General features: G+C 39.1%; 1 protein-coding gene across 2 annotated transcripts in view; it reads left to right on the top strand.

Annotated features, from left to right (window-relative positions):
* The window catches only part of LOC148081805 (uncharacterized), a 69,102-nt gene extending 57,882 nt beyond the window's left edge, over positions 1–11,220 (top strand). For both annotated transcript variants that reach the window (XM_087788867.1, XM_087788866.1), the window contains 5 exons: positions 999–1,088; positions 4,649–4,793; positions 5,981–6,114; positions 6,711–6,907; positions 7,653–11,220. In XM_087788867.1, coding sequence (XP_087644993.1) covers positions 999–1,088; positions 4,649–4,793; positions 5,981–6,114; positions 6,711–6,907; positions 7,653–8,808 — 1,722 coding nt within the window. In that variant the 3' untranslated portion in view covers positions 8,809–11,220. The remainder of the gene's footprint in view (positions 1–998; positions 1,089–4,648; positions 4,794–5,980; positions 6,115–6,710; positions 6,908–7,652) is intronic.
* The last annotated feature ends 1,550 nt before the right edge of the window (positions 11,221–12,770 follow it).

Genomic DNA, 12,770 nt, shown 5'->3' with positions numbered 1-12,770 from the left:
AGTGTGAAGTGACTGAATGAGATACATGGATATACCATGTTAAACACACACACACACACACACACACGCCGGGGAAGACCTGCACAGTCTCGCTGTAATAGAGAGGCGACAGAGTCTGGCAGCAACAGTCACGCAAGTCAAGTAGCCTCGCAGTTGTCACGCTATCACAGCTGCGCACACACACACACACACACACACACACACACACACCTTCCCATCTTCCACATCCTGTACTTTTGTGTTTCCTCTTCTCCACACAACTTTCTCCATCTGTCCATCACCGATTAATCCCTTTTTTCATCAGCATATGTGTTGAGAGGCGGCCAGCCGTGGATTCAAAGTGACTTCGTCAATCAAACAAACGTGACGTGAAATATTTTCATCCCGCGTCGCCACGGCCCACTTCCAAGATCAGACCACATATTTCAAATCTCAAATCAGCGAGTTCAGAGAGGACCAGCTGTCATTCCGCTGTAACTGTGGAATTAAACGTCTCTGGTTTAACTGCTATACGGTAGTATAAGTTGTGGAAGGAATGATCTAGTGAGTTATAAAACGTCTGGCCGGGGTTGATTTTGGCCGCTTTTTTCGCTGGAGGGAATAATTGTATATGATTTGCGTCCAACTGGCTTTTTTAGATCTGTTACAGCCACTTTAAGATCTGCTCTTATAGTTCTTTAATTTATGTACAAGTCATGTTTATTACTTCACTTTCTTTCTTGTTTCGCAAAAATAAGAAATCCTGGTGTTCCTTGTCCATTTCCTATTATTATTATTATTTTTCAAATGGTCCTCTGGTGTCTTGTTGTGTTGTGATCAAGGAAAGGGAAAACTTATATTAAGTTTTTACCAAAGTTTTGGTCAACATTTCTGTACCTATAAACATACCCCTGACGTATCTTTCTGTCGGTAAATAATGACTGATTTATTAAAGAAGTCTGAATAAGATGTAATTGTTCCAGAACTAATGTGTGTGTTCTTTGTGTGTCTGTGTGTAGTCTCTGACAGGGTTCGCCTTGGTGGTGAGCAGTGACGGGATGGTGTTCTACGCTTCTTCTACCATTGTGGATTATCTGGGATTCCATCAGGTGAGGTTTGGTTTTTACTCCACACACGACCACGTGAGCGTCATATAGAGATTAAATAGTGTCATTAAAACACTTCTTAGATCACTTCGATGACTTGTAGTCTCAAGTGACAAATGTTCTGGTAAAAGATGTTGAATGTTGATATTATACATACATTATACTGGTCCATTGGCTCTTGATGAATGCTATTTAAAAAAATGTAATCTCCTTTTTAATATATCTGTGCAATCACACACACAATCTCTCTCATATCTTTCGTATGAAAGGTATAATTCGAAAAGTTTTTTTAATGTTTCGATCTGAGATGACTAAGCTAAACTCCTAGTAACCAAGTTTATCGTTAGCAACATTCAATGTTAAAGCATGATTATTAAAACTGATGTTTTAAGATCATGATGAATAACTGAGTTAATTCATAGAAATGTGAGAATTCCTTGAAACGCTCAGTTTAGTTTTCTTCTGAATTTAGAAATTCTCTTGTAAGATATATATCTTGTTACTTCCTTTTTATTTCTGCCTTCATAAGAAAACATATAATAATACAACTTCTTCTAAGTATTGGTTTGAATATGCACATGTATAAAGTATTAGAGGCTTTGAAAGACAAGTTAAATCGAGCCTATTTGCTAATCATCATTAATTGTATCATCATATATTTCTCTTTTAGACATTTTGTTTTACTTCTCTACTACTCTTTTTAACTGTTGTTTTATAATCTGCCTGTTTGTGTTTTGCCTTATAAATAAAATAAATTGTAATAATAATAAAAATAAGGATATTATCATCATTATTATTATTAATAGTATTATCCTACAATTGGTTTGACTTCCAATTAAATGCTCTACATTATTGTACATCAAAAAACCCTAATTTTCTTTCTGACCTGTGAAATATTCATAGTAGTTTTCTCACTTCCTCTCTCGCCTGTTTTATTCCACACATAATGATCCGACTTAAATGAGGAATCTTTGACTCTAGATTACAACATGAACCCACTAACTCTGGGCTGCGAGGCCACTCAGAGGTGAAGACCTCGGTTTCACCCTGATACACCGGTGTGTGTGTGTGTGTGTGTGACAGTGATAAGACATTGGTTTGGATCTCTTGCTCCCAGGTGGCCGTGCCCAGCCCGTCATTATTTATAGATGACAGCAACATTGCCTTGCTTGTCCTGAGACGCTGAAGTCATCCTGCTCCTCCCAAACCACAAATAAAGTGCTTTTCACTGTTTCAATCCCTCTTTTACCCTCGTGCCTGATTCCTCGCTCACACTGACACTCAGATGGACGGATTCTTCTGCTTCGATGATGCCACTTGGCTTACAAGCGCACCGGGCTAATGAGCCAATGCCATGAAATTCACATGAAACCAAAACACTTTTGAAAAAATAAAGTGTGTGTGTGTGTGTGTAGAGTGACATATTCGCTACAAAAGTTAACCAAAGATAAGAAAAATTGATTATAGGTTGATTGTAAACTTTTTCCAAACTTCTTTCCAACATTCTATTTTCTTTCGTCTCCTCCCAAAAACCACTGCCTTAGACTCAGAGTTGTTCATCATCATCACACAGAGAGGGGGGGGGGGGGGGGGGGGGGAGTCCAAATCCTCTTACACGAGCGCCGCAGGAGTTCAAAGCTGATCTTCATCATGTTCCTCAACAGCAGTATTTACAACTATTGGATTAAAAGTTACATTATTAGTGAAAATAAAAACATCACAAGTCCTAAATCTCACTAATAAATGAGAAAAGTGGATTATCTTTCAATTAGTTACAATCAAGACACTTTATGATTCAAAGTTATTCAAAAGATTCATTGACAGGAACATGTTATTGGAATATCGGTCACGTTTTTACAATCAAAAGTGTAAACTTTATATTATATTAAAGGTAATATAGGATTTTTGATTGTAATCAACGGAATGACCTATGTTTCTTTCACTAACCCGCTGTTATTTCAACTTTTAGACCGACACAATTCAACATTTCAGCAGTAAAAAGATGAACAAATAAAAGTAGATTTTCCGCCATTTGTGGAATGTTGAATTGTGGTTTCAATGTAAATAAACTAAGCAGCCACTTAAACACCTAAACATATAACTTTACACTTATATAATAAACCTAATTTAAAGGCTTTTGGAATAAACTGAAAAATATATATTTCATAGAATAATTTATGTTTTGTATTAACAAAGATGAACAAAAACTCAAACATCTACTGGAAGTATGTTTTTAATTATAGTTATCATAATATCTCTTTCATATATATCAGTGTGAGGGCTCATGTTAAGCCTCTCCTCTCACACCATACAAGTCGTCTTTTCATCAAACAGATATTTTTCAAAACACTAAACACACTCTGGAATCTCATCTGAACACATGTTGTTTCTCTTAAAGCCCATTTTAATTTGAAGGAACATCTGTAACAAACGCCACATGCCGAGAATCATCTTAAATCATCCCAGAAGCGTAAATATTAGATTAAAACGATGAGAATATACGATAAGCGCAGAACATCAAGTTTACATGGAATCACGAGAGTCCGTATGGTGCGTTCATGGTCTTGTCTGAAGTCTTTAGCGTCACTTCGGATCGTCCGGACTCTCCTGCTGCATTTCCCACGGATCAATCGAAGAGTCACTTTCTTCACAGTCACAAAAGTTGCCGCCAACGCCGACAAGTTGTCACGTAATCCCACAATTGTGGTCTGGAGGAGAATTTTTCCTCTAATATGCCGAGACTCTAGCGGCGTGTTAGCCAGCGCCACAAGAAAGCATCCTTGGCTTTTGATCCCATTTGTTACTCGCCCACTTAGCCTTTGAAGGCCAGTGAAAATATCACTTACTCTCAATTTTCTTTTCTTTTTTTTCTTCCCTTTTTTGGCTCCTTTGTGTTTCTCTTCACAATAAATGTAAACAATAGTCAGCGGACGTGTCCGTCTCCTCGGCTGTTGGCGGCGCTGACCGCAGGAGGAACGGCTGGCTGGAGAGGCCCGGGAACAGATTGAGTTTTCAGAGGCAGGCGATCAAAAGCCCTCGCGTGCCACCGCTGTGGAAATTATGGAGCGAGGGAGGGAGGAAAGGGGAAGAAGAGAAGGTTGAACATTTTAGTGAGGAATCTGTCATGGAATGACAGAAAGCAAAGCAATTGCTGGAAAAGAGAGGAGGGAGTCATGACGAGAGAAAGCTGGACCTGAATCACTGGGAGTGTGTGTGTGTGTGTGTGTGTGTGTGTGTGTGTGTGTGTGTGTGTGTGTGTGTGTGTGTGTGTGTGTGTGGACAGGGTGGGTAAGCTGGGCCCGGACTGCTGTTCAGCAGCTGGTGTCACGCGATGTTTGACTAATACAGCTGCCTTCAGCAGGCCTGCAGCTGGCTTCACTGTACTCAAGAAATCTGCCACTTCCACCAACATCTACAGTATCGGGCCTGCGTGTGAAGTGTGGGAAGTTACCAGGAATCCCGAAAAAGCTGCTCCCGAAAATTCCTTTATGCATGTTAACGACTGTGTCTGTTGTTGCAACTGGGAAAAATATGATTAAATGTACGATCTCTTGTCTCGGCAGACCGATGTCATGCACCAGAACATCTTCGACTACATTCACATCGACGACCGGCAGGAGTTCAGACGCCAGCTCCACTGGGCCATGTGTCCGCCGCCTCATCAGGGGACGTCGGCTCACCAGGAAAACCAGCTTCCTGCTGGGAACGGTGGGTCATTCTTTGAAATACTGACTCACCAGAAACACGAAGTGGTTGATTTACAGTTGTTTACAACTCTCTGAAGTGGACGTGGGAAAAAGTGCGGCCCTTTGATTGCATTTATCTGGCCCTCAGGATGTCAAAGAAAAAGATAGTTACTGCTCTATTTTTATTTCAATTCTAAAAAAGGACACAAAAAGCAAGATAAGAAGAAACATGTCTTTTGTTAGTCTATTGTTAGGATACTTGTAAAGCTGTTTCTGATCCTGTGGAAACTTACAATCATTTTGTGTATTTGTTTGCGTTAATCATTACAAGCACAACAAATATGACTATAATGCTTTGGTTGACAGTTTTAGTCAGTATTTTTGCCCTTTAAGATCGAAGTGGATATTTCCAAACATTGTAAAATACAATTAAATAATATTCTTAGCACATTTAGCCTGGTTTAATTAGATTGTTTTTGTGAATTTAGTTTTTATTGTTCCTTTTATATTGAGTCACTGTTTTTTTTTCTAACATGGTGGTTGGAAATTACATTTTCCTGGGGGGTCGGGCATCAAGCTAAAAATAAGGGAGTAAATATAAATTATAATAAGAAACCAAAATAAATAATAATAATAAAATGGAATAATTAAGTCATAAAGACAAATTGATTGAAATCAAACTAAATACGATGTGATAATCTGATGTCAAATCACGTTTTAAAAATATATTTTATATGCCCTTACATCTGTTTGAAGGGGGAAAAAAGAACTAAGTTCAAATTGTAATGAATTATAAAAACCCAAAACAAAATGACCTTTGACCTCAAGTGCCGCATTTGAAGTACATTGTTGACTTGAAATAAGTCTTTAAATACACATTTAAGATTGAAATCATTTTCCTCAGACAATTAAGAAATTATTCTATGAAGTTTTTGTCATTCCTGATTCTAGCTCAGTGGTCAAGAAGCAGCAGGAGAAATATGAATTTAAGTTTAAAGTTTTATCAGTTAAATAGTGAAATCCTATTTAATTATTCTTGAAAATGTTTTCCTTTTATTGTTTTATTTACTAAAGCTTGAAAGTCTTCCACATGCCTAAAAATGTCCTTAAATTTTATTTTTTCACAGTGTATTCTTCTTTTTTTTGTTGGTCAACTTAACCTGAAAATGACGCCACAAAGGTATTTACTGTATCTTTGTCATGTGTCAGGTGAGGAGCTGGTGGTCAGCAGCCTCTTCCACTCCCCCGAGGCCGGAGGAATCCCTCCAGAACTCTCCGCCTTCCTCAACAGATGCTTCATCGCCAGAGTCCGATGCCTCCTGGACAGCACCTCTGGATTCCTGGTCAGTAAAGTGATTAAAGTGACACAATAGGTCGACCAAGGATTAGGCACGAGAACAAATTCGGCTCTTGAACCACCTGTAGCAGCTGAAAATCCCTTTGAATTGGAGCGTTCTGCAGCTATTTATAGTCGTGCTGTACGACCCAAGATGGTTTTCGGTGCACGCACGTGGCCAGTTCTTACGGCGACATCATGGTTTTGGACCGGGGGTCAGGAGAGTTCGCCGTCCGCTCTGGTTGCACCGGCGTTGGACGCACGACAGAAACTCTAGATGGCAATTTCCTCACATGTTCAGGAAGAACCCCGCAGCCAAGTATTGAGTGATGGAGGAGAGTTCCTGTCCTCACCGGGCGGAATAGTTTCACTTAAGACAAACAGGTCTAATGTTTTTCATGAGCAGCGGCTTAGGAAGAGTTGGCCGTGTAAAGATGCTCTTAATTTGGAGGTCCAGAAAGATTTGAGACAGACGGTCAGAAAAAAAGCTAAAGAAATAATTGAAATTGAACATGAAATATATATTTACTCATATATTTCTTGGATCTACAGTAGTGTTTTGAAGCCAGTAGTCGCTCAGCTTCTTTCTCTCCGTCCACACAGACCATGCAGTTCCAGGGTCGGCTGAAGTTCCTGCACGGGCAGAAGAAGAAGTCGGCCTCTGGTGCCCTCCTGCCTCCTCAGCTGGCGCTCTTCTGCATCGGCGTGCCCCTGCTGCTGCCCTCCATCACCGACATGAAGATGAAGAACATGCTGATGAGAGGGAAGACCAAAGGAGGAGGACTCATCTCGACACTGGAGTAAGAAGACACGTCGTTTAAAAATGAATCTGCAAATTAAATTGAAATCATAAAAAAAACTCTCCAGAGCTCTATCACTCCCTCTACTGTTGACACTTGACACTGATCTGGAGAATCGTTTTCGTTGCAAACGTTCACTAGTTATTTAGTACAAAACTTAAGAATAACTTATTTTTTTATAACTATTTACATTTTTTAAATATTGTAAATAATGTAAATATTTCTTACATTGAGGCACAATAAATATTTTTCTGGTTAAATTTTACAAATATTCCTTCATGATTGACATTTTTCTTACATTGAAAAAAAGACGAACAAAAAAAAACTACCTCCTCGATACGAACAAAAACATAACATTTAGATGTATTATACATAAATTATTAATAAATAATTTAATAATTAAAAAAGCAATTAAAGAAATGTAAAAGAAAGTCCATAAAAATAAAAGACAACCCTCTCAAATATAACTGTAATATTTTATGGAAGGAGAAGAAAGAAAAAAATCACATTTTAACCTTCATTGCTGCTCTGAGAACAGTGAGTCACTTCCTCAGATGAGAAACGATGAGTCACCACTGGAGGGAATCTCTCGTGGACCCAGATGACCTCCAGCTCCGGGTTTTTTTTAAGCTTGACTCGTCAATCTAGAAAAAAAACACGCATGTTGTCGTTCGGTTTTTCACCTTAAAAATGTGGATCAGAAAGTTGAGGCTAACGACTCAAATTCCCTGTTGTCTCTGTTCAGTGGCGAACGAGGGGAACACATGCGCCGCCACTCGTTCAGCGGCGAGGTCGGGGACCCCCTCCTCCACTCCTGCCCCACGCCCGGAGTCACCCAGCGGGGGAACCACACTCCCTGGACTCCCTTCTCCAAAGACAACCTCAAGTACCGCCCGGACGGCTACTACAACCAGGAGGAGCCGCTCAACTATTGCAAGACCCCCATGGTTCCCCATAAAGGTCTCAGTCCAGGCCTGGGCGGCGGCGGCGGGTGGCCCCTGCGCCCCAACTCCGGGCCCCTCAGAACAGGCCAGGGTGTCGGCTACATCCCCAACAATCGTTTGAACAAGGCGGGGCAGTACGGGAAACCCTACCGTCTGTCGCCCAACTGTCACGCCGGCCGCAACGGCGAGGTGTTCGTGTCCAAGCTCTACGGGAACCTGCAGATCCCCGTGGACCCCGACGCCTACTGCGTGGACCTGGTCAAGAGCGAGAACGGCTACGGCGAGTGCTACGAGGGCCAGCTCATGTCCGAGATGCCGCCCATCAAGGTGGAGCACGACTCGGACTCCGAGAACGGCTGCGACCCCTACGGGCGACCCTGGACTTGCCGCGACCCGGAGGCGATGGACCGTCGCTACGGCAACGGCGTGTACGATCCGAGCTCCGGCCTCCAGCTGAAGTCCGAGGGCGACTACTACGAGCTGCAGTACTCGCCGTGCCAGCGAGGGAAGGCCGGCATCAGCCCGCCCTACAACAACTACCAGAACTATGCGGTGAACCAGAGCGGGCGCCTGCTGAAGTGCGACAAAGAAGTGGGGAGCAGCAACAACAACAACAACAACAACAACAACGGCGACAACACCCAGTTCAGCCCCCAGAGACTCTCGCACACCGACCCTCTATGCAACAACCAGCCGGTCAACCTCATGGACTCCCACGTGTATCCGCAGGAGCACCACAAGGCCTACATGCACCAGGACTACGGCAAGCATGGCACTTACGAGTTCAAGGGTCACGGGCTCATCCATTCCATCAAGAGGGAACCCATGGACTCGCCCCCCTGGTCCGAGGGGGGTCACGACATGAGCCAGTCCATGATGGGGGGGCAAAGGAACGTTATGCCGTGTGTCATGAGCACTGGACACCACAAATCAGGCCCTTACATATACATGCCGTGAAGACCCCCCCGCCGCCCCCCCACACACACAAACACACACCCCTCGTTTTCAGCCACCCTCACTACCAACACAAACAACACATTAAGACACGCACGCACGGATCTTTGTGTGTATTAGAAACAGTGTTCTCAGACGCACCAGCATCACGCAGCGATGGGACGACATGGAGGAGGTCGACAACACAAGTCGTCAAACTCAGGTTCTAGTATTAGTGTCGTGACAATCGAGAATAATAGTTTGTGGTCCGACGTTTTGTTTTTTCGATGATTTTATTTTTGTAGCGGTTCCAAGCACTTTTGGATTTTTAGTGACACAAAATGATGTCTAGACGTTTTTTCGTTCAACGTGTTGTGCACAACTTGCTTTTGTGGAAGAGAAACAAAGATGTTTGCTGTTAAAAAAGAAAAAAAGAAGAAAAAAAAGTTATTTAGCAACATGTTGTACACAGGAGATGACGCACACCTGTCACAGGGCTTCTTTATTTCTGATCGACCACACAGGATTGAGACTCATCGCGCCACAATTTGGTGGTTTGAACACGCTTCCCCCCCGACTACCTCTCGTCTGATTTACATATATGTGGTGGAAAACTTGCAGATGACAATCTTTAAAAAAAAAAAAAAACTCTCAGTGTTTCCTCTGTAGCTGCACTTAGCAACCAAAAGGGAATGGTATGTTACGAAAGTGAAAGGGGTGTGGATTGTTCGTCCATAATTGATTTTAAAAAACAGATACGTTTGATCATTGTTTTATCCACCGTTATCACTCGTTACTTAGCTCTGAAAAACATGCCGGTAAGTTGTTGTTAAAGTTGTGTATATTTGCAAAAAAAATTCTCATCAATACAAGTGAGCATCATCAGCATACAGTTCAATTTTGGCCAGAATTATGGAGAATTGTATTCTGTAAAAGCTCACGAATGAACCATCAAACTTCTCAATTTGAAGTATTTAACATCACAAACACAAACTGATCGTCATGAGGGTCAATTATTTGTGTTGTTTTTTGTTTTCAAAAGTTAGAGTTGAAGCTCCCTTGTAGTTCACCGCTATGTCTACTGTTACCAAGTCAACCAGCCTGAAGAAACATCTGTATATCAAAAGATTATTCATCTAAAAATACATTTGTCTATGATACAAGTCTTCATTCGTCTAAATCAGGGGGTTATATTATATTTTTGTATTGATTTTTACATACAAAATATATATATAAAAGAAAACCTTAAAGGCTCAATCCATCAAATTAAAAACAGTGTTTCTGGCTCTGCCTAGTGTTGCAAAAGTGTAACTGCAATGTGGTAAATGATGTTTTTCCCCCCCATTTCAAAATTGAGATAAAAGCTTGTTGTTTCAGTTTCTGGATTTATCTTCCCGGTTCTTGAGTACTTCATATGAAAACACTCTCTCTGACCCTAAGTTTTAATTATTGATTTAAAAAATGCAACAAGGGAAAATCTCCAAAATCATAATAAATTAGCTACGAAGATTAACCCTTTGTACTGAACATGTAAATAGTTGTTCAGTTAGCAGTTATTGTGCGGAGAAGCTCACAGAGACTCTTATTTGGACAAACCACCTAAGAGAAGTAAACATCCAGGATTTTCTAGATTGGATCCGATCAGATCATGCCGGCTGGTAGAGATGTTTGTCGTCAGCGAAAACAGTGACTTTGAGGAGAAATATGAACAATTCTATTTCCAAAGCTTCCAATTACATTTCAGTATCTCATTAATGGTGATAAACACCCTTGTATCCTTCCTATCCTTAAATCTCTTCGAAAATGCAATACAAAAAAATAAAAAAATCAAGCTTTCCTTTTACTTTTAACTTTAAAATTCCAAAATGGATGTTCAAAAGATGCTGGTTCATGGTGTTGCTTAGTAATATCGATCCTGTACAGATCAAATTGTTGTTAACATAAACATTTCTCATGTCTTGTCATCACTGGCTCTCAATTTATTTTTGCACAATACGTTTTTGTTTTTTTTTCGTTTTTTAAAGCACCAAAATGAGTCTCAGTTCTGTGGAGCTACTGTGGTAGTTACCAAAGTTGCACTACTGGGAGTAGATCAGCGGAACCCCTGACACGCACAACTGTTCATGTGTCACTGTTTTCAACTTGTCGTTTTTTCTTCTTCGTGTGTTCATTTCAATAAATGTTCGATAAGTCATATTTATTGTAAAAGGCAAAAGTGTGTAATTTAAGGAGATGACAGTCAAATGAAGGCTTTTATTTTACTAACAAGGACGGCTTTTTTTTTGTTTCCTGTTACCTTTTCATTTGGACAAAGCGAAGGATGAGGGAGGAGGCTGCAGCGAGGAAGTGTACATACGACGTGTCTTCCAATGTTTCTACATGTTTTTTGCAAATGGGACTTGTCTATTCATTAAAAAGATGTTTCTTTGTATGGAAGCACGGAGATGTCGTCGTCATTTCTTTGGAAGTGTTGATAAATAAATGAGTTCATTACTGCCACATGACCGACTCGCATGCATTCATCGATCAATTAATAAACCAATTAAAGTCACAAGGCGGCGACGCTAATTCATTCTAAAGCCACGATGGGCCGTCTTCGATTTTCAGGTCGATTAACACAAGGTGAAAACATTTTGGTGTTTTAGGAATTCATGATTTATTGCTGAACCTCTTAGGATGATTATCTAAAAAAAAAAAAAAATCTTTAATTATATTGTGAGATTCAAATCCTAATGCTAACTAAATAAAAATATATATGTTTAATTATATTGTGAGATTCAAATCCTAATGCTAACTAAATAAAAATATATATTTTTAATTATATTATGAGATTCAAATCCTAATGCTAACTAAATAAAAATATATATTTTTAATTATATTATGAGATTCAAATCCTAATGCTAACTAAATAAAAATATATATTTTTAATTATATTGTGGGATTCAAATCCTAATGCTAACTAAATAAAAATATATATTTTTAATTATATTATGAGATTCAAATCCTAATGCTAACTAAATAAAAATATATATTTTTAATTATATTGTGAGATTCAAATCCTAATGCTAACTAAATAAAAATATATATATTTAATAATATTGTGAGATTCAAATCCTAATGCTAACTAAATAAAAATATATATTTTTAATTATATTGTGAGATTCAAATCCTAATGCTACTAAATAGCTAAAAATATGTATTTTTTAATGGTTGAATAACTTTTGAAAATATAATAATATATCATTTTTAGCAAATTATCAACATTCACAAGTGATTAAGAAACATTTGTTTGTTTGTTTTTTAAAAAGAGAGAAATCGCTAGAATAAACAATTTTAAAGCATGATTTTATTTTTTAAATTAAAATGTCACAATTTTTGGAAACAATTTAAACATTAATAATACGTATTTTAAGTGACACTATTTCCTCTTTTATTGTAGATTAATTGTAAATAATTGACTTTATAAATGTATCTATTAATATATCTTTTTTTAAATTGAATTTCTATTTAATGAATGCACTTTATCAACAGTTATTAGAACAATGTGATTTAAATCAGTTCACACTTTCAAACACTCGTTTCAAAACAAGGAAACCATTATAGTTTAATTTCTTCACATTACTAGAAAAATTCACGATATGAAACATTTTAAGTGGTAAGGGAATCTAAGATAATAAATAAATAAATATCTAGTTTCACTGAAATTAATAATGATGTTAACATCATGAAACATGTATAAAACAAAATGCTCAACTATCTCAGACCGTGAGCAGATGTTGGCCCAGTTTTATTTAACCCCTGTGTTAATAATAATGTCTTAAAAAAATCCATCCATCCATCCATCCATCCATCCATCCATCCATCCATCCATCCATCCATCCATCCATCCATCCATCCATCCATCCATCCATCCATCCATCCATCCATCCATCCATCCATCCATCCATCCATCCATCCATCCATCCATCCATCCATCCATCCATCCA

The sequence above is a fragment of the Callionymus lyra genome, chromosome 4, assembly GCF_982586985.1.
Source record: "Callionymus lyra chromosome 4, fCalLyr1.hap1.1, whole genome shotgun sequence".
Lineage (NCBI taxonomy): Eukaryota > Metazoa > Chordata > Actinopteri > Syngnathiformes > Callionymidae > Callionymus > Callionymus lyra.
Note: the sequence above shows the minus strand (reverse complement) of the source record. Positions and strands in the feature narration are given on the sequence as shown.